Source organism: Heliangelus exortis, chromosome 6 (assembly GCF_036169615.1).
Source record: "Heliangelus exortis chromosome 6, bHelExo1.hap1, whole genome shotgun sequence".
Classification (NCBI taxonomy): Eukaryota; Metazoa; Chordata; class Aves; order Apodiformes; family Trochilidae; genus Heliangelus; species Heliangelus exortis.
The window spans coordinates 22067866-22090407 of record NC_092427.1 but is presented as its reverse complement, the minus strand read 5'-3'; the positions used below and the strand labels follow the sequence as shown (position 1 = coordinate 22090407).

At 42.7% G+C, this 22542-nt stretch overlaps 1 protein-coding gene across 1 annotated transcript in view; it reads left to right on the top strand.

The window, feature by feature from the left end:
* The first annotated feature begins 275 nt into the window (after positions 1-275).
* Positions 276-22542, top strand: part of NDUFA10 (NADH:ubiquinone oxidoreductase subunit A10) — a 39040-nt gene continuing 16773 nt past the window's right edge. Inside the window, exons 1-8 of the mRNA XM_071747139.1 lie at positions 276-448; positions 1575-1743; positions 2587-2802; positions 3494-3580; positions 5041-5162; positions 8110-8189; positions 11811-11865; positions 17640-17725. Coding sequence (XP_071603240.1) covers positions 371-448; positions 1575-1743; positions 2587-2802; positions 3494-3580; positions 5041-5162; positions 8110-8189; positions 11811-11865; positions 17640-17725 — 893 coding nt within the window. The 5' untranslated portion in view covers positions 276-370. The remainder of the gene's footprint in view (positions 449-1574; positions 1744-2586; positions 2803-3493; positions 3581-5040; positions 5163-8109; positions 8190-11810; positions 11866-17639; positions 17726-22542) is intronic.

Below are 22542 nucleotides of genomic sequence, written 5' to 3'. Positions count from 1 at the left end.
GCTGCGAGAACGTGGTGCTGAGGGACACGGTGCAGCGGGGGCCTCGGCACTACGGAGTTAACGGGGCGCGGTCGATAAAGTGGGCGTGACCAAAGCAGTGGGCGTGGCCATGCTGACATGGGCGTGGCCAAACAATATGACCAGCTGTCTGTAGGCGTGGCCAGGGTTGTGGGCGTGGCCAATGGTGTGGTCGGGCTGTTGTGGGCGTGGCCAAGGGTGTGGTCATGCAGTCGTGGGCGTGGCCAAGGTAGTGGGGCGGGGCTCCCCGCTCCCTTTCCTTCCCACCCCGCTCCCCGCGCCGCCGTGACGTCATCTCTACGCGCCCAGCGTTCCGTCGCGGCGGGGCGGGCCGCGTCTCCTCGGCGCCGCCATGTCCTTGTGTCTGGCCAAGCTGGGCCGGGCCGCGGCCGCCGCTCGGGGCCGCCTGGGGGGAGCCGTCCTGCCGGCGGTGAGGAGCGGGGCCGGGGAAAGCGCGGGGACATCCCTGCGCCCAGGCGGGGTTCCCTTGTCTGCAGCGGCCGCCCCTCAGCGCGGTCGGGCGGGCTCACCTTGAGGTGCCCGGAGCGCTGCGGCCTCCCCGCGGGACTGGTGGGGGGGAGGGGGCTTCTGCGGGATGTGGTGGCGGCGCCGCCTCTGTTAGAAGTCGGGTTGGGGTCCTGAGGCGGCCTCTGCTCGCTTCTAGTGATGTTGCTGTGTGTGCCCTGCGGAGCCGTGTTGCTGGAAGTGTTGAAAGGGAAAAGCTGGGCTAGGCGGCTCATTAAAAGGGGACAGTCCCAGTGGGCGAATGTAAAGGTCTGGGGGGGAGTGGGGAGCCGAGACTGAAGGGTGAGGCACAAGTAACTATTTGAGACCAGGCTGCAGTGACCCAATGACCTTTGGCTTGTGAATGTGATCTCTGGTGGTGCACGAAGAAAAACATGGATTAAAAATAAAATTTCGGGTGCATAAGCAAGGTCACTGCATCACTCCAGATAAGGCCTTCTGAGTTTTTACCGAGGTGGCTTTGCTGATCAGGACTCAGTAAGCAACTGCCCTCAGCTTTATAGACCAGATGTGCATTTCTTCCCACCTTGGTCCAGGAACTGTTGTGCAGAAAAGAAGCTGTGACTCTCCTGAGAAACTGGGAGAAGGTTTAATGTTGATACCTGCCTAAAGAGCAGACAAACAGAAGTCCAAACAAAAGTCTACTCCTGGGTTTCCCTTGGGAGCACAAGGCAGGTGGTGTGTCTGTGGCCTTCAGGGAGCCTGGGAAATTGGGGTCATTGTGTAGGTTCGGGGCAGAGTTCTAGCAGAGTAGTTCTGTTTCAGGCTTTGTTATGCTGAAAACTGTGTCATGGCTCTGTGTTCATGGTCTTGCATTTCATAAGCAGCTTCTTAGCCTCCAATACTGCTTTTTATGCTGAGCTGAGCTGGCAGTGCCAGCTGTGCTGTGACAGTTCTTTGTGTTAGATGTGCTGGTGTGTGTCCTGCGGGTGTGTGTCCTGCGGGTGTGGAAGCTCTCGAAACACTTGAGCATGCCCAGTTCAGCTAAGAAAACTAAAACCTACTGATTTTGCTGTTGTGTTTTCTTCCAGGCAAGAATTCATCTCAGCTCCAAGCAGAATTTGGAGTATGGCTGGCTGGCTTATATTCTGGGAGACCGAGCTTCCAAAAGGTTCACTGAGTACAGCAAAGTCTTTACAGTGGAGGGAAACTTATCCTCTGGGAAAGGCAAACTTGCACAGCAGATAGCAGAAAAACTAGGTACGTGTGATTCTCCCTAATTCTGCAATTGTTACTGGAATTTAAGAGTGTGGTTGTCATTCTTGTGTAAAGAAAGTTCCCCAAAACAGCAATTCTTGACTAAAAAAAATGTTAGGCAATATTGCAGTTAATGTGAAGGATGTATAGAATCATTTAGGTTGGAAAAGACCCTTAAGATTATTGAGTCCAACCATAAACCACAGTAACATACATGGTAAACTAGAGTTTAAACCTCTTATTTCCTATAAACCAAACAGCTATATAGATAAGGGGAGAATAAAATGTTGGTAAGGTTTGAGATGATGATGGGATGCTTGTCAGATCTGCAGGAACCTTCTGCAGGTGTGGTCTCTGTGGAATCAAGTTGGAATCACTTCCAGTCAAGTTGGTTTGTGCACTGAGCTCCCAGCTCTGGTGGAGGAGTACCTTGAGAGGAAGGATTTTCTGTAGAGCAATATTTATATTTATATACATAAAGTGCCTATCACCATATTGATAAGCATTCTTTGGAACCACTCTGACAGAACAGGAGTCAGCCTGTTAGTACCTCAGCACTTCTGTTTCCAACCATTAAAAAAAAAAGCCACAAGACTTTGCTGCCAGCCTGCCTGGCTGCTGTTTAATGCTGCTACTCCATCAGGGTTAGATGACTGGAGTGATTAGAGGACTAGGGGCAAAAGGGTTCTGCTTAAAACAGTAGCCCAGCTCTTGGGGAGGTGGCAATACTTGAAATTAGGTTTTAAAATAGAGTTATATATTTAAATGAGCTGAATAGATATTTACTGGAATAAACAAAACTCGCTTTGTCGATTGATGTTCTGTTGTGGGTTTGTTTTTTGTTAGGAATGAAATATTTCCCCGAAGCAGACATCCATTACCTGGACAGAATCACAGGAGATGGGACTCTGCTGCCTGAGAAATTCAATGGTTTCTGTAACCTGGAGAGGTTTTACAACGACCCCAAGTGCCCTGATGGACATTCCTACCGACTGCAGGCGTGGCTCTTTGGGAACCGTGTTTTACAGTATGCTGATGCCTTGGAGCACCTGCTGGCCACAGGTTTGGTTTCACAGTATATTAACTTAATTTCTACATTAATTTGAGTCTAAGTTGTGAGTCAGCTGCTCTGAACTACTTTGGTAGTGTCTGTATTTGGAACGAAAGGCTCTTATGTTGTTTTTTTTCTATTTCCCACTCTAGTGAGTAGAGGTCAGTAATTAATTCAGTAAAACACCCTGGATATTTTGTGTTAGAGCACATCTTAAGAGCAAGCACATACCAGTTACCCCTTTCACTACGTTCCATTTGGCACTCCCTGATGTTTGTTTTTAAAAAGACATTTTAAACACACTAAGCTGTGAGCTGCGCAACCTTTTTAAAGCTCTCCCTAGATTTAGTTCCTGGTGGTATCTTTTATTCAGTCTTTTTGATGCCATTAAGTACTGGTTTGTGGTGGTATTGTTATAAAAAAAAAAAAAAAAAAAAGTGAATGCCAGGAACTGTCTTGGTCACAAATGTGAGTGTACTCCTTACTTACAGTAGCACTTGCTGCTCGGGTGATTTGGGTGAGACAGGCATTGATATCCAGTACGTTGGTGCAAGCTAAAAGTTTTCTCTTCTGTTTTATTTACAATTTCTCCAAAAGCAATCAGTAAATTGATTGTAAGGGCAGTGTTGTTAATTTAAAGTGCTGCTGGCAGGAGTAAGAGTTTGCTGAGCTTTGCTGACAGGGACCAACTTTGCATTGCAGGCCAAGGCGTGGTGATTGAGCGCTCTCCCTACAGCGACTTCGTGTTCCTGGAGGCAATGTTCAAACAAGGCTACATCCACAAACGGTGTAAGTTACTTGCATGCAGAGGGAGGTTATTTTGCCTTCATCCCAGCCAGAAGTGTGGCAGTTTAGTTTTTAAAAGAGGAACAAAAGAGCCTTGTTGGAAGATAGGCTTTTTTCAGGGTTGTTTGTGCTTTTCTGTTCTGTGCCACAAGGACCAACCTCAAAGCCATGAGACTTCCAGTTTTATTTCAAGACTTTGGTTTTGCTTATATGTGTGTTGTGTGTGTTCTGTGTGTCGCTTGCTTGTGTCCTGTCAGCCAGAGACTCTTGGAGTTCTCTGGAAATGCTGATGAACACTGAACTTCCTACAGGCAGACCTTGATCTTATAGCATTAGGTGGGAAGTAAATAATCAGTCAGCAGTTTGGTCTGCTTGCCTTAAGCGGCCAATTCCCTTTGAATCCCAAAAAACACAAATGTTGCTGTTATCTTAATATTGCTGTTATTAGTCCAGGAAGCTACAGGTCACTCAGCCTTAGCTGGGTGGAGTGTGATGGATCAGATCCTCATGAAAGCCATTTCCAAACATGATAATGTGAAGGTGATTGAGAATGGTCATCATAGTTCTATGGGAAGATATGGTAGTTGGCTCCAGGAGGAGAGCAGTGGATATTGTTTATCTTAACTTAAACCAGGCCTTCAGTCCTGTCTCTCAGAACCTACTCACTGGCAAACTGATGGAGTGTGATTTATATTTGGCAGTCACCGAATCCACAGTGTTATGCTCAGGTCTACCAGAGCTCTGAACTTCCTAATCAGGATATAGCAAAGGGTCAAAAAGGTCACTGAGAAACTAGAGGTTTCTGACCTGAAAACTAGAGGTTTCTCAGTAGTGAAACTAGAGAAACTAGAGGTTTCCCCCCATGGTGAGAAACAGAATGTTTCTTGCCAAACCTTAGTGAAGCACATGGCTTTTGTTCCATTTTGACCTTTGCTGCATTATCAACCAAGGGCAGGGCTCTGTTTTATCTAGGAGGCTGTGACTGAGCAGACAGCTGGGGCAATGGGCACCTTCGGTGACCTGAGAGCTGCAGTCCCCCCCCTGATGTTTTGAGAGCCTTTCTCTAAATGGTCAAGGAAAACCCTCCAGATTACTGTAAAAGTTTGAAATAAATCCCCTGTTGGTTCAACTGATGTAAGATTCTGATACCTCAGTGTGTATAGCAGCTTAGATAATTGTGTCTTATGTTGTTTTTCTGGAAGATTGGAAGATATCCAAAAAACTTCCTGAATCCTATTTGAGGGAAAACCTACCCTAAGCTTGCCCTGTCAGCCAAAAAGAGACTACAAATACAAAAGTGAGGGATGATAGAATGTGTTTAGCAAACACAGGAAAAACCCCACAAAATGGTTGTAGGCTCATGGCCTGATAAGTTATAATTTTAATGAACTTGTCCTCATGTGGGATGTGTATTTGTTCAGCTGAGCTGCCTTTAGCTCTTCTGTGGTTTTGTTTTTATACAGGTGTTGATCACTACAAAGAGATCAAAGAGATCAGCATTTCTGAATTCCTGCCACCTCACTTGGTCATTTACATAGATGTACCTGTTGCAGATGTGCAGAAGAGGATTCAGGAGAAAGGCAAGGTAATTTTATCTCTTGTTGCTGTTACTGCCTATTAATATCTGTTGTAACCATGCCCTTTCATGTGATTCCTGTCTTTGAATTGATGCCAAATTCTGTTTCAGACAGGTTCTTGTCTTCCTAAGCGTAAGAAGTGTGTTGGTGATGGCTGTGTGAAAAAAACAAACCAAAAAACTTTTTCTGATTGCATCAGCATGTTTTTATTTCTGTAGTGAAATTATTTTTGTCAAGTTCATCTGCTTTTAAAAGTCAGCTTTTGCAGCTGCCATTTCAGGAGTCATGGCCAGGTAATAAGCTTCTTGCAGCATGCTGGGGCTCTGCAGCTTGGAGAAGAGGAGAATGAGGGGTGACCTCATCTATGTTTATAAATATGTGAAGGGTGACACCAGGAGGATGGAGCCAGGCTTTTCTCAGGGGTCACTGACAACAGGACAAGGGGAGTGGTTATCAACTGGAGCATAGGTGGTTCTGTATAAATATAAGGAAGAATTTTTTCACTATGAGGGTGGCAGAGCACTGGCACAGGCTTCCCAGAGAGGTTGTGGAATCTCCTTCCCTGGAGATATTCAAAGCCCACCTGGATGTGTTCCTGTGTGACCTCCTGTAGGTGACCCTGCTCTGGCAGGGGGGTTGGACTTCATGATCTTTAGGGGTCCCTTCAAACCCCAAACTTTCTGTGATTCTGATTTAACTGTGGAAAGCCTGATAGCTTATAAAAAAACTTTGATTTATTAGAAAAAAATAATCTCAGGTCTCTTAAATATGGTGTTACCCATTTCTCTCCAAGCCTGTCTGTTAGGATGCCAGCATGAGCTCCTGGCATTTTGTTTTGCTGTTTCCTGCTCATCTAAGAGGGAGGCTGATGACTGCAAAGGGAAGTGACTTTGAAGCTGCAAATGGAAGGCTGCCCTTGCTGCTTTGGGAGCTGCCTGGCTTGAATTGCTCAGCCTCTGGTCTACTGACTCTCCCTTCTGCCCTCCAGCACCTTGGACTGTGGTTGAATGTGCCTCTGTGCTGTAATGTGCAAGATATTCTTGATTGGGAAAACCATAACTTTTTTTTGCCTTAGCAGCTTCAGTGGCAGAATTATAAACTTCTTAATGCATTGTGGGAACCTGGGAGTTCTTTGCCTTTATGAGCCTAAAGGTCACTGGTGTTTTTGAGACCTTCTGGCAAATTGCTGGTGTGACTTGTAGCTACCCTGGGGCTGTGGCACTGCTGAACACTGGTCCTTGCCTGGGGTGATATTTTTGAGAATTTCTGCATTCTTGGCAGATGTAATGCTTGACTCAGTGTGCTGCTGTTGTGGGATGCTGGAAAAAGAAAAGCCCTCCAGTGGACTCAGCAAGCAGAGATGTAGACCTTTCCAACATAATGGGCATCTTGGGTGGGTGTTTCAAGCTGGAAATGTAATTTAATTTGAGGCTTGAGCTGAAGGAACACATGGTACATCATAGAAACTTCTGGCATTTGGAAATCATAAAATCACAAAATAGTTTGGGTTGGAAGGGACCTTAACAATTATTTAGTACCAACTTCCCTGCATGGGCAGGGATACCTCCCACCAGACCAGGTTGCTCCAAGCCCCATCCAGCCTGGCTTTGGACACTTCCAGGGATGGAGCAGCCAGAGCTCCACTGGGCCAGTGTCTCACCACCCTCATAGTGAAGAATTTCTTCCTAAGATCTCAGTTTTCCCTGTCTTATCTTAAACCCATTTCCCTTTTTCCTATCATTCCATGCCCTTGTATGAAGTCCCTCCCCAGGCTTCCTGTATCCCCTTCAACTACCAGGAGGTGCTCTAAGGTCTCCCCAGAGCCTTCTCTTGAAGTCTCTGCAAGAGCTCCACTGTCCTTCCTGTGTTGGGGGCTTTGGAACTGGAGCTGGTACTGTAGGGGAGCCTCATGAGAGTGGAGTAAAGTGACAGAGTCCCCTCCTTAGACCTGCTGGACATGCTGCTGGCGATGCAGCCCAGGACATGGTTGGCTTTCTGGGCTGCAAGTGCATGTTGCCAGCTCATGTTGAGCTTCTCATCAACCAGCATCCCCAAGTTCTCCTCAGGGCTGTTCTCGAGCCATTCTCCACCCAGCTTATACTTGTGCTTGGGATTGCCCTGCCTGAAGTTCAGGACCTTCCACTTGGCCTTGTTGGAACTTCACAAGGTTGCCAGTGGCCCACTACTCATGCCTGTCAAGGGGTGGTATCAAAGTACCCCATGCAGAAGAGGAACAGTTTAACAGCAGGTATTGTATTAATAGAATTTCAAAGGAAAGTGATGGAATGGATGGTTGGAGTGAAAGGTTGCACATGCACTTGTGTGAAACAGTGGGAACAGGGGCACATTGTCCCTCTCACTGAAAAAGCAGACTTGGACAATCTGTTTTCTGCATGATAATATTTAACTTCCTTGAATGTGCAGATAGCTAGGAGTTAACAGACCACAGAAAACTAATCTTTTAGAGGCTTTTGATGTGTGGTTCTCTCAGTCAATGTGAATTTGGGGGCAATGAGGTGATTCTTGTAGCAAACTGAAATAAATTGGAAGAAAGTTTCGTGTTTATGTTCTCCTGCCTAACCTGCCTTTTCTCTTTCCTTCTACATTCACTAACATATCAGAAGAATCTTATTATATGATTAATTAAAAGCATGGACATAAAGTGCAGGGCAAAGCAACAATTAATGCAGACTGACTAGACTGACTTGTCCTTAGGACACTCTAGATATTTCATGTCATATAAGAAACTAAACACTTCAGCTGTTGTAATTCTTGAAACTTTTGTTAACATTTATGTGTTTTATAAACCTTAGATGTTTGACTGCCAGTACAAAAGTGATCTCCTGGAAGATGGTGTAGCAGCACCTTCTGCTTAGGTTGGAACCTGCTCTGGTGGCAGAAGAAAGCAAACTCCTTTCACAGCCTTGTTTTCTGCTTTTTTTGTTTTGTTTTTAGCCATATGAGAAAAAGGTGTCTCCTCTGTATCTCCAGAACATTGAGGATGCTTACAAGAAAACCTTTCTACCAGAGATCAGGTCAGCAAACCAAAATGCTCTTGTCTGTTAAGGCTTTGAGTAAAAATGTATGCAAATCTGAAAAATCTGTACCAGTATAGGTAAATAAAGTTCTGTAGAGAGAAATCTTACTGCTGTGTGGTACAATATCATGTCCTGCTGATGTGTTGCATCAATGGTGTAACAACTGTGCATATGGAATATTGGTAGCTGCAAAATGAAGTCTTTCTAGGTGTGATATTTACAAAGCAATGTTTATTTGACTCTTAACAGATACAGTGGGTGAAGTGTTTTAAAACTGTAAATTCATTGGATTTTGTTAATTGATCTACCCAGTAGGTTGCAAAGCTAAGGAGCCCTGATCTGCAGTGTGTTTTTTCACCCTGCTGGCTTTGGGCATTGCAGCTTAGTTGTCATGGAGCTGGATACAAGGAGGCATAAACTATCATAGTTAAAAGAGCATGTCAGGAGCAAAGCCAGGAATCTGGTCTGTTTGTTCTGCAAAAACAAGTTCTGTCTCCTTTCTGGCAGTATTCTGTATGTGGTTGGTGTTGACACCTTTGCTTCTCTTTCTCTCATTTTGCAGCAGTTCTTGGAGTTGTTTTCTTGGAGCGATGTCCAAAGCACTGTAGCTATAGCTGTGTGTCTGTGTGACCCAAGTGTGATGCAATATAAGTTTTTCTCAGACCTTTCTGGAGAGTTTAGAACTTCTCTCTCCTTAAAAACTCTTTTCAGCTGTTATAACTTCAGCTGATTTCTTGATAGTGGTGTGGAGGGGGAGGAGAAAGATTTGTTTCTCTGCCTTTTGAGGCATGCACATGAGAACCTTCTACATTTGAAAAGGATCTGATGGACTTCTTGGTGCTGGCAAATAAAGACTGCACTGCTCCCTGCTCCAAGAAACTAAAGATGTTCTTCTCTGAGCTCCCCTGGCTTTCTCTAGCTGATTATGTGTGTGCTATAAATTTGAGATAAAACTGTTACAGCTTGCCAGCAATCACAATTCTTATAAAGAGCTCTATTGAAAATCAGAATATCCTAAAAATCTAAAAGCACGTGAACATTAAGGTCTTAGTCCCTTGTAAATAGATTTCTGGAAGGGAAACTGAAAGGTTACAGTGCCAGGCCTATTTTATATCAAAACAATCTGTATTCGTGCAAGGGTCAGTGTGTGCATGATGCTGTTTATTGAGTTACATTTAAGTCAAAGTAGATCTTCAGGTAGCCTGCTTATTTCCTCCTGCTGTTTGGCCCATCTCCCAGGGTCAGCAATTAAACTGAATAAATTCATATTGAGCTTGTCATTCATAGAGTTTTGTTGGTGTGATGTATGGTCAGCTGCCTCCCAGTGTGTCCCATACAGGTTAGTGGTCACCATGTGGCTCTTGGAAGGAAACAGGAGCTAAGGATGGAAGAGGGAGGGTAGGAAGCCTTGGGACTGTCATGCCCCTGAGGGCAGAATTGTTCAGAATTTACTGGTGAGGAGAAAAATGCTGTTTGTGCTTTGGATCAAATCGAGCCCCAGAAATACAACATGGTGTGTTTAGTAAGGCTGAATCCTGGAGCTGGTCCTGCTGTGATTTCAACTCTGTCCCCTTTGTCAGCCCATGGTCAGTACACTCGTTAAGCAAACACCCTCGGGTTGGCAGCCTCATCAGCTGCTGGGCTTACAATAGCTTGTCAGATCAATCTGTGTGCTTGGGTCTGAAGAAAACTGTCTCTGTCCTTGATGTGGGGGAGTTGTGAATGTGTGAAGCTTCTGCTTTGAGCATCTCTGGACCTCAGAGTGGCTTGGATATTGGATAAATACATAGAAGCTTCAGCTGGCATTAACTGTTTGCTGGCTTGCCAGTGAATTCATGCCTGGCTGTTAGTCTAGGCAAACTAAGAAGTATTTGATTCCCTGATTCTTGAGGGTAACCAAAACCTGGTTCAGACAGGCTAAAAAGAGTTGTTACAGACTGGTAATCAAACTCCTGCATACTCATGTTTGAGATAACATTTGTTCCTTCTGTTGAAATGCAGCAGGAAAACAGTCTAGTTTGTTACTTAGCAAAATTCCTTTTACTTTGTTCCATTTAATTGGAGCAACATGATGCTGCTTGAAGTGGTGTGTTTTAGAGTAGGTATTTCACTGTCTTAAAACTGCTGTGCTCTTTCTGGTCTAACATGTTTATTTATGAATGTCTTTTGCTAGTGATTTGTGAGCAATGCTGTGGCAGGTACTACTTCATAATTTTAAGCTGACAGCTTTTGGTTTTGATTTTTTTTTTTTTTTTTTTTTTTTCCTGGACCAAAGCCCTAAGGTTGCTAATGTTCTTTTCCATAGCCAATACTGCTTTCATGGAGCATCTGTTTCCTCTTAATGAAAACCCCCATAATCTGCAGAGTATCAAGTGATTTGATCTGCATTGTTAATGCAATTGGCAGGATGAGACTTTAGTGAAGTCTGACCTCTCCCTTTGACTACCAACACTAAATACTGAAGATGTGTGTGCCCTATACTGTCACAGCAGCTCCCTGTGAAAGGAGACCATTTATTTTCTTTCTAGATTGAAGAGTCATGTTAGACAAAAGTCTTTTAAGGAGTTTCCCTACCAGGGGCATCCGTTGAATGACTGACTGTAAGAGTTTGGGGGTTTGTAGGAATAAAAGGCATTTTATAAATGAACTTCTTTACCAGAGCTGTTTTGATTGACCAGTGTTAATGTAGACCTGGGCCTAGTTTGAACTGCTGCACTTATCAGTTTGATAAGGTGACTGCTCAGAGCAACTGTGATTGCCAGCATTCATCAGGATTAAATTCACAAGTGGTTGTGTTAAGCAGAAAGTACACAAATTCTCCATGCCCTTCAGCTTTTCTGTCTGTTGTTTCATCCACCATGCTCACTGGACTTCCACTTTATTTTTTCTCCCCCTTTTTGTTAGCTAAAGGGTTTTCCAGTGCATCCACAGGAGTTTTGGGAGCAGCTGTGACTCGGGTGTATGTAGTCATGAAACATGTTTTAGTAGGAGCTCCTGTCATGGTCCTGCTCTACAAGTGACTTTTTTATGAGGGCTGCTGTATGAATAAGAAAACCATATAACCAGGAAGCTGTTGCCTGTTTTATAGTTTTTTTTATAGTTTTAATTTTCTATTTTCTATTACAGGTTCTGCTACCTGTGTTATTTTGGTTGAGTTAACTTCTTAGCAAATAATGATGAAAGAATGTTTTCTTCCCTAAAAATTACCTACAAATATTATTGTACTTGTAAAAAGGAAGCTCTACAGAAGTTTTGGATTAGACTGGTTGAAAATTTCACTGGGCTTCAGATAGATTGGGAAGTTGTAATTGGGACAAGTGTCGACATTAGTGCAGTGGTAACAAGTTCATAGGTGGGATTTTAAAAATTATTTTTTAAAATGTAAACAATGTAGATACCACAGGCCTTTTGCCCTTTAAAGAACAATTTTCTACCAGGAAAGAAGCAACAGCTCTAATAGAAATTCTACTGAAAGAACCCTGTAAGCGTTCTAAAATTGTAATGATTCTGGTTCTGGTTTTGTGCCTTTTAACTTAATTTCTGCTTCATTTTGGAGCAGGAGGAAGAGTGGGTAGAGCACTTGTATCAGGGCAATTATTTTTTTTTTCCTCTTTGCAGTGAGACCAGTGAAGTTCTGCAGTACTCAGCAACTGAGGCAGAGGATGTGGAAAAGGTAAGAGTTTGCTGCATTTATTATTTTGGTTTTTGTTTTGTTTTTGTTTTTTAACTTCCAAGACTGAAATGTGAAGAGAACACATTTTTCTAGATAAACTTGTTAACTAATTAATGAATTTAGTGTTTGTTGCTATGACAAATGTCTGGGCTGAGTCTGTACTGAGTATTTTGATGAATGAGTGTTCTGTCAGGAGAGTGAAGTCCCACTCTCATTCCAGGGTAGCCAGCTGACTGAGCAAGCAGAGCTTCCTATAGACTATTACTAATAATTTTCCTGGTACCTTCTGTCTGATGTGTCTTCTGCCAGGTTTTTCAAAATGTAGTTTGTTTTCCTAAGCAAATCTTGTAAGGGAGGGTGGAAACAGCATTCCCTGAGATCCAGATGGGTTGTGCACTGACTGTTCAGTCAGCAGCCCTGTTGCAAGTGTCTGGTGGGGTGGTGGAAGGCTCTGCATAGCTTGGTTTGGGAATCAATGACACGACCACAAGATAAGTTGTGACAGAATTAGTATGAGATCACTTCTTCCTACTCCACTGTGGGGTTTTTCTGGAGTAGGTGTAATATATTTGCTTTATTGAAGCATTGTTGCTCATGCAGGGGGTTATTAGTCAGCCTTTTGGTTCCCAATTGTTAACTTTTCTTTGCAGCTGTTTTCCCCTGCTGAAAAGAGCAATGAGCTTTTTGTAATTCTGGACAGGTTTGTAGTGGGGCAGTTTCAGTTCTAGGGATGAAAGCTACACAGTGAATACCTCAAAGCTCACTTTAATTTGGTATAGTAGTATAGATCTTGGCTGCACTAAAAATACCTTTTCAGATATGATGTGTCTTGCTGATTTTAACGTTTTCATCCTCTGGAGTCCACTTAGTCCTCTCCTTTCCTCTATTAGTGGTGAAAAGCAGTGTGTGGCTGGTCATATTGATTTTTGCTTTAGAAAATAGGTCCAGACCTTTGCACAGCAGCATGCGATTTGTTCTGAAGTCAGCTGGGAAGAGAGAAGTGGCAGGGTGATTACTTGGTTTGAGATTAAAAACTTAACTACTTCGGGAAAGGAGAGAAGTTTAGGAAAGTGAAACAGGCTTCCCAAATCAGATGCAAAAGGAAGACAACTTTGTTTCAGTGTACCAGCACCCCTCCAGCCACTCACACTGTGTGTGATGTTTGTCAGGTAGCAGCTCTCTCACTGAGTCGCTGTCCCTTGTCCATCATGACATGGAACATGTCTTAGAGCCTTTCCTAGCTAAGCCTCCAAGTTAGTGCTTAGCTAAAAATCCTTAGGCCCAACAACCTTGGCAATAATAGTAGAGGTTTCTTGATGCTTACAGCTTTTGTGGAGTTCTTAAACCCAAAAAGCATATTTGAACATCTCTGAATGTTGCAGGGGACTGCCTGTTAGTACTGTTACTGGCTGATGGGCTGGGTTTGGCTGGCATCAAGTTAATTTTCTTTGCAAGAGTGCATATAGTGCTGTGGTTTAGATTTGACCAAAAGTACCAATAATGCACCACTCTTTTAGCTATTTTTGAGCAGTGTTTTGCCATCTCTCTGTTTCTTACTTTCCCCCTGCCTTTAGGCTGGGGACATGCAGAGGTTTGGAAGGGGACACAGCAAGGACTTATGACCCAAACTGACCAGAGGTATATTCCTCACCATGTAATGTCATGGTCAGCTATAAAACTGGGGAGGTTTTTTGGGTTTGGTTTGGTTTTTTAAATAAATGGTTGCTGAGAGCAGTCTTGGGAGCAAGAGGCTGGAAAACCTCCTGGATCCTTGAGTTTTGTTCCCACTGTTGGAATTGAGGATGAATCTGTCTGAGCTGAAGTCTGCAGTCATCTCTCCTCTGTTAAATATGACTTTCTAGAGGAACAAAGTGTATATTTTCATTGGTGTTGTGCATGATGATAAGCCTGCACCTTGTGTTCCCATGCAAAAGCCTTGTGAAGCAGATAATATTGGTAAGGACTTTCATGGTCCTAAAAATTTAACCCCCATTAGCTGTGTTGCTTGTGCATTTTTTAGTTCACTTTATGAGAATATAGTTGTCATTTTGGGTCCTACCCTCTTGTGGCTGGATTTCTGGAGGCTCATGCAGAGGCTAGCAACACTAAGCACTGGATTTGTTGAGGCAGTTTGAGTTTATACTCACAAAAAAGGCTGGTGGCTTCAATGTGACAGCAGATAAATAGCATTTAATTGTCAAACTGCACTTCAAAGCAACTGCTTGCATTTGGAGTAGTGCAAAATTTCTGAAATCTGTGAAGCTGAGGAGGGTTTGGAAGCTTCAAAATAACCAAAGGCCTTTCCCTTTGGTCTCAGATTGGCTCTATTTAAGCAGATCTGTGACCTTCACCAGCTGACAATTTTGACACGAATCATTCTGTATCATTTTCAGGAACAGAAAAAAAAAACTGAGGAGGGTAAACCTTCACATTTTGTCTTAGGCCTGAAATTAGTGTTGCCAAGTAGCTCTTGAATGTTGGAATTTTCAGTCTTGTGAGTGCCTAGTGAAAAAAAGCACAGTGTCACTATGAGTGATTGTAGTTAGTTTTTTCCAGATAACATAAAAGAAAGGGTATGATTTGAGAACCCTGATGTTTCAAGAATGTAGCCACAGGTTTTTGGAAGAAGAAGCAAGAGAAAGTTTGGATGGAGGTGGGGTGTGTTTGTGTTATTTGCTTGTTTTCTCCCCATTCTCTCTGAGCATATCCCGAAGTGGTCAGAATAAAGCAGTTTATTTCCTCCCTAATTGTTTTTTGTTGGGTTCTTCTTTTTGGTAGTAAAACCCATTGCTGGAGATTTGATTTTAATCCTTTAAATCAGGGTTTAAAGTCAATCTAAAGCTCTTATTGCTCAAGTAGATCGTCTACCAAGCTCAGCAGTCTTGTGTCATCACTGTATGTGGGGTCATCAGTATGAACTGTGTCATGCAGTTCCTAATTTGGTTGGACAAATCTGGACTAAAGGATTATTGTTTTGAAGTCAAGGTACACGACAGTATGATTTTCATTGTTAGTTGTTAGCTATAGAGATGGCTGCTCTTTACACTTCAAAGAATAACACTGGGTTTTTTCCCCTTCAGATTCAGTTTACCTTTGGAATGAAATAGTTGACATTTGGAAGTAAGGGTTAGCAGGAGGGATTTGGCTTTGGCTTGTAGGGTGTTTGTTTACACAGATGTAGCCTGGTGATAGCAATGTTTTAACTGTTGGCAAGCTTAAGTCCACAGATGATTTGCTAATGTGACTTAATTTTTTTATGACCTTATAATTTAATTTAGTTTAATTTTGACTTATGATACTCTCATAGTAGACATACACAACTTAGAAATGACCTCCCAGCTCCACCAGCAACAGCACTCACCAGATCACCATGAAACAAGCTTAAAAATTGTAAGCTGTTTGTTTTGGGTTAGTTGCGATGATTAGGAAAAGAGGTCTCATTACTGAAACAGTTTTTTCTAAATCCTGCTCTGCAATATATTAAGATTTGATCACTCCTGGATGTTACTACAAGTTGTGCTGTGAGCAAGTTAAATCATTCATTTGCTGCTAAATTCCTGGGGAGTGCCAGGCTATTCCTTATAAATTAAGAAAATGTTCTTGTAGCCTGGTTGGGAGGCTGATACCATTGTCAACAAGCTATGTGAGCTGTGTCTTCTAATATGATGATAAGAGTGTGCAAAACTAAATTGTATCCAGAATTATTTTTCCCTACAACATATTAGCCCTTTTGATAGCAACTCTTGTTAGTCCTGATATCAGCCATAGTGGGGAGTTTCCAAAGCTTTTATACTGGGGGGTTATTTTACAGCAATTTGATTGGAAGGATTTTGAAAACTCAATGTCTATGGTGCAGCTTTTCTGTTGTGTTTTTTGAAGACTGAAACATCTTTCCATCAACAGGAGGATATGTCCTTTGCTTTTTTCTGTATGGGAAAAGTAGGTTCACTGAGTTCTCAGCTACAGTATTTGCCTTGCCCAGTTTGCCTCTCTGTAAGGCATTAAAATGGTTGAACATCTAAATTTGAATATAGCTTTGGTGTCAAGTCAACCTTATTTTTTGGGTCTTTATCAGCAGCATTAGTCTTAAAGAAATAAATGTCTCAAGGAAAATGAGCATGGGATCATATCTGTAAGTCATTATTTCATAACATGAAAACATAGTAATAGTAATTGAGTGGATCTTTATAGTTGAAATTGCTTTGTAATAGCACTTTGCCTTTTATGTGGTAATAGATGGGATTTAGCATTTGCTGTGATCACAGGGTATAATTATAGTGGATTTAATGTACAGTAAAGAATAGAAGCGTTTTTCATTTATTGTTCTATCACTCACTTTACTACTGGCATCTGCTTACCTGTCAGTGCATCATTGGGATTTGGGCACTGACCTCATAGCTTTATCCTTTTCTTCTGGAAAAGGCCTCTGAAAAATGATATTTGGAGCTCTAGCTTTCACACCTTCTCAAGTTGCTTCAGGGTACTCTCACCACCTCATCCTGCACCTTAAGTGCATCCTTCTGACACTGGTTCAGTTTTCCTTCAGATCTGATCAGTTGTGTGTGATAACCTCAGGCCTGTGTTAAGCAATTACCCAGTGGACCAGCCAAGTTCTGTTTTCTGGTGGGATCAGGCTGTAGATGAATCTCCAATCTGGCTATGATGAGTTTGGGCATAGTGGGGAAATGATTTGCTGAGCTGATGTTATTTGTTTGAATGGTTCTGGGTGCTGAGTTGTGAGTTTTACCTTTCCTTTCTGCTTGGGGTCTGTGCATGCATGGATGGGTCTTGTTGACTGATGAAATTGTGAGGCTTTGGGCTTCCATCATTGCAGCTGTTTCAGGTATATTTGAGTTTTCCAGCTTGAAACACTCCTTGGTTTCTGTCATGTGAACCACACACAGCAACACCAAGAAACAATTACACCTCTGCCTCAGTTGGTATGCCCTGGAGTCTTTCTGAAAAACAAACATGCTTCCTAGGTAGCACAATGGGTTTGGGTTGAAAAAAGGAGTTAAATTCTCTTATTCCCAAGAAAATGCCTTCCAAAGGGAACATCTTCTCCAAGTAAATAATGATAGGACTAGAGGAAATGGCCTGAAGATGCACAAGGGGAGGTTTAGACTGACATTAGGAAGAACTTTTTTACTGAAGGAGTAGTCAGGCATTGGAATGGGCTGCCCAGGGAGGAGGTGGAGACACCATCCCTAGAGGTATTCAGAAAATGTGTAGATGTGGCACATCAGGACATGCTCTAGGGGGGATGGTGTTTTTTTCTGGGTAGGTGATTAAACTGGATGATCTTAGAGGTTTTTTCCAACCAAGGTGATTCTGTGACATTTTGACTTATTTCTATTTCCTCTTCACTCTACCTGAAATGTGGGGTTGTACCTTCTTTGCTTTCTTTCAACTCCAACAACATATTGAGGAAGAATATCTCGGGTCTGGTAAGAATTTGGAAACAAGGCCCTTCTCAGCCATTTTATTCCCTGCCATCCTCTGCTTGCCAAGGCTGAAAACAGCAGGAACCTCAGAGCTGACCCCTGTGTGTCTGCCCAGGGCTTACAGCAGGACCACAACCTCCAGAAAGATGGCTGGGAGGTACAGTAGCTCTCACCATCTGCAGTGTTAGTACAGCTTTAGCAGTGGAGCCTTTCTGCTGGGTGACTTGTTTAATAATGTCTTTTGATTATTGATCTGGGGGGTGTGTTCATTACTTTTTGGATATTCTGATCAGATCACCTCTCAGTGTGATTTTTATCTTCTGATTCCAGGTAATTGAAGACATTGAATACCTGAAGTTTGACAAGGGGCCGTGGCTGGAGCAGGATGATGTTTCTTTCCATCAGTTGAGACTTTAGTAAGTATGATGACTTCCAGTCACTGAGTATTGCTTGGCATCAGATCTCAGGGGAAAATGGTTAAAACTTTGAATTTATAAAGGTATGTTTATATTTGCACTCTGACTTGGTTGGTTGGTTTTTTGGGGTTTTTTTTTGTTTTTTTTTAATCTTAAGTCAGTGGTGATGCCAGGCACTGTAATGTGTGGCATTTTGCTGCTGCTGCTCATCGATTAGATTAGAGACTCCAGAAAAATAGATCCCATTCCAATAATGAAGCATAAGAACTCTCCATGCATTTCGTAAGTGCTGAAACCCTTAGGAAGATTTTTTTTTTCTTTGAGCTTTCCTGTTCCTGGGTGATCACAAAGCCTTTAATACAGTATTATTGTATTATAAAGATGTATTGTTACTCCATTTTTGAAACAACAGTAAGAATTATATTCTTTTCATAGTAATTTCTGTTTATCTCACAGGTTCACAGAAACACAGGGATTATAAAATTTCATTATCTGCCTCTGAATGTCTGTCTGTTGTGACAGGCATTGGGAGCAGTAAGTTAAGCTTTTTTGCAGGCTTCTGATACTCTTTGCTTTTTACTTTTTAGTGCTGTTACTTCAAATTCCTCCTGACATTCGAGGTGTAATGTTCTTTTTCTGAAGGAGTGATGATAGACAGCACCCAACACTGCTCTTATTCAGTCTAAGAGAAACAAGTTGTGATTCGGGTGCTCTTTTAAGTGTGCAAGAGGTTTCTTTGGGTAGTAATTAAAGGATAGCTTTGCAGGGTCTAAGTCACCAGATGCTATCAAAATCAGATTTCCTTTGAAAGAGAAAATACTGTTTGCTTTCCTTATAGCTTTACACTAGTATGGGTATTAAGAAAGGATTATTAATTGCAGAGTGTAGGAGTTAAAGGAAAGCATTCACTTAAAGAGCAGTGTATTAAGATACTGTATGAAAATTCTGCTTCACAGCTGTAGAGGGGAGTAAATTGCATTGTTAAGCACTCAATTTTTCATTGAGTCCTGTGGGAGAGTGAGAGGTCTCCTCTATAGGGCTCTTGTAATTGTAGATAATGTTATTTCTTTTCCTGGCAGCATGTGGCTGTTTTAAGATCTTAAATGTGCTTATGCTTGGAGTTTTGCTGTTTTCCCCTTGCCTTCAGAATGCCATTGTCAAGATAGCATTTTTATTTGAATGTCTGATCAATGTGTCAGGGTTTGCTTTGAGTCTTCATTTGGTGCTGGGGTGCTCTAATTTGGTGCTCTAATAAGAGCACTGACCAAATGTGTAGCAACAGATCCTGGACCAGTTCTGTGCCCATGCCTTGCTCAGCTTACTGTGGAAATAGTGGGCAATATGCTGGGCAGCTCAGGGAGAGCACCTTTACCTTTACCTTAATTTTACCTTTAACTTTAGCTTTAATTTTACCTTTTCTTATAAAAATGTGGGGGTTTGGAGATAATCTTTAACTCCAGAAGTGCAGACAGGCATGAGTCCCTTGTCACAGCTTGTACAAATTTTGCTTTTGAAAACATGTCAGGCCCAGTGCTGGAGAAGGCAATGTTTCAGGACTGACCAGACACTGCAAGGAGACTGCTGCATGTGCTCTGTGCTGGAATTGTATTTCAGCACCTCAAATGCCAAACTCAGCTGCTAATTCATGAACATTAAAGCTGATGTTTTCCTCACTTTTTCCAATGCCCAAGTAGAAAAGAGTTTGTGGTACCACAGCCTTCTGCAGAATTGCCTGTGTCCCATGCCTACATTAATTTTTCCTTTCCAAAGAGTTCTTCAGCACGTTCCTGGTGGGCTGCCTGTTTTATGTGCTGGCACATGCTGCCCTCTCGTGGGTGTTTCTGGAAGGCTGCAGCAGGTATTTGTCTTTCCATCTGCAATTGCTTCCTTTTCTGCCCCCCCAGCCTTTTGGGCAGCCCACTCATCCCAATTTGGGCAATTTCAGATCTGATGCTGCCTGGGAGACTGAGTGGCAGTGCAGTGGGAGGCAGGGAATTGCAGTCCTAATCCTGCAGGGATATAGGGGTCTATCACACAGAACACCCAACTGTGCCTCTAACTACTTTGGTGTAATGCAAATAAGTAAGCTAATGAAAACATGGGTTACACCCATATAAAATCAGTTGCCTAATGATATCTTTTATCTCCCTGTCTTGCCCTAGCATACACTCTCCTTTGCCCTAATTGAATTGTGTGGTTGTGACACTGAGGCAAGTCTTGGTAAAAAGGTTAAAAATGTATGTTTGTGTATGCAAGCTGGAGGGATCTTGCAGAGGGATCTCCTTCCCCACCAAGCACTTTCTCCAGAAGAAACCATTCTGGCATTTTGAAATGTGTTGAGTTCATCTGTACTCTCTCAAGCATGTTTTTCTGTGTCCTTCCCAGTGAAATTGTGTCACTCTCTGCATGACTTGCAAAATAAATAATGTTTTGGAATGAAGGGCTGGATTTTGTGTAACATTGCCTCTGCTACTTTGCCAGCTGGTAGAGCAGCTTACTGCTTTTGACTTTTGTCATCAGACAGGTCCCACAGTTAACATGTGACATCCTGACAGCTCATTCAAAATTTGCTGTAGCACAGCATATTTTGTATGGGCAAATTTTCAGCTTTTAAGTCACCACTAATTTAATAATAATAAAAAAGGGATAGGTATGGAATTTGGTGTATCTCAGTGAAAAGGGAATCTTTTTCCATTTGGAAACAACCTCTTATGAAATAGTCTGCCACTCTCATCTTTTTCTATTCATTAATAACTACTAGTGTGCCACAAACCCCATGTAGGAAATTCTCCAGTATTGCATTTGGTAGCTCATCAGATGTCTTTTGAGGTTATTATTGAAGGACCTTGCATGTGCTTTAACTAGTAATTTCAAAATTTTCTTCACGTTTGTTAAGCTTCTTGGGGCTTTTGCTAACCCCAGATCTCAGCCCAATTTCCTTGCTATACATTTTGGTCTGGTTAAGCAAAACATTGCAACAAGGAAGCATGAGAGTGAATGAGGGAAGAGAGACCCTTCAGCACTGTTTCACAGAGTAAGCACTTAGCAAAGGGAAGCAGTGTCCATCTTTATCTGTCTTGTCTGGTTTCAAATAGCAGGACTTGAAGTGCTTACAAGAGGTATATTAGACTTGGTTTTGAAACTTGTTGTCATGGAAACTCCAAAAATCTCATAAACCATTCATTGTAAAACTTCTGACACTTTTAAAAACTGCTTCCTTCAGCACCTGGCTTCTCTCTTGCTTAATTTGAAACAGTTCTTTGTAATTTCCTCTTTGCAGTGGCTTTTTATACATTTGAAGAACTGTTGTTACACCTTTTGCACACCTGCCTTTCTTGGAAAGCTGTTTTTCTTCCTTGGTGTTCATGATGTTTGTTCACCAAGAAGTGGCCTTGGTTCATGTTGGACGTGGCCTTCTGCTTATTTAGGGGAGCATTTCTGTCCCTGTACTTGGCACTGGTGAGACTGCACCTAAAATTTTGGGATCAGTTTTGAGTCCCCAGTACAAGAAGAACGTGGAAGAGCGTGTTCAGAGAAGGGCAGTGGAGCTGAGCAAAGGTCTGGAGCACAAGTTTTAAAAGCAGCCTGGAGAAAAGGAGGCTGAGGCCCTCAGTTGTCTCTCTTCATCTCCCTGAAGACAGGTTGGAGTTATAGGTGGTCAGTCTGCCAAGAAACAAGTGATAGAACAAGAGAAAATGGTCTCAAGTTGCAGTAGGGGAGGTTTAGATTGGATATTGGGAACCAATTTTTTTTAATGAAAGTGGTGTCAGGCCCTGGCACAGGCTGCCCAGGGTAGTGGTTGGTCACCATCCCTGGAGTTCATCTACAAGTTCAAAAGACTTGTAGATGTGGCACTTCAGAACACAGTTTAATTGGCATGGTGGTGTTTGGGTGATGGTTGAATGTGATGATCTTAGAGGTCCTTTCCAGCCTTCATGATTCCATGATTGTAATCTCCCTTACCAGGTGGTGGAGTCTGAGACCCTTTGGCAGAAGGAGGTCTGTATGTCATTGCCTTGCCTTTGCTAAGTTCTGGAAAAAATGGGCAAGAAATTACAGGCAAGGGTAAAAATGACAGGCGTGGAAAGACAGATGAGGGAAACACAGCCTCTGGTTGTCCTTTGTGCCTGTTGAATGAGTACAGAAGCAGAGGAGGTCAGTAAGGTAGGAGCTGGATGCAGGAACCATCTCTTCCACCCAGCTCTGTGTGCCCATGGCATGAGTCAGGAGCATTTCTCCTTTCCCCTGCTCTCACAAGCATGGCCAAAATCGTGAGCATATCACACGCTCACATGCTCAGCACTCCCATGTGTTGTATTCTGCCCATGGGAGACAGGGAAGCCAACCTCAGCAGGCAGGGTTTGAGGAGCCCAGGCTAAGGTCATAAGGGTGTGAAAAACAAAAGAATGAATGCCACCCACTCACTCAGATGCAGACCTGAAGCACAGTAACTGATCCATGAGAAGCTGGTTTCAAGGTGTGTGAGAAAATCTTTTGTTTTCCAGTGGGATTCACCTGCTGTTTCTCAAGTTACTTCCATGTTTAAGCTCAGAATTTAACTTGATATGCTGTTGTGTTGCTGGCTCTAAGCCTCTTAGGCCAGTGAATGCTCTTAGGTAGGAACTGTGGATTTCTAATACTGTGTGTTGTCATTTCAGTTTTTGTGGCTGTGCCATCACAAGTTGAGAAACTATGGCTTAGGCTATGCAAACCAGGTTTTTTGTTTGGTTGACTGGTTGTTTTGGGTTTTTTCCCCAACAGTCTACTTCCTTCACCCTACCTTGCAACTTCAGAAAGTCATAGGAATTCATCTGCTA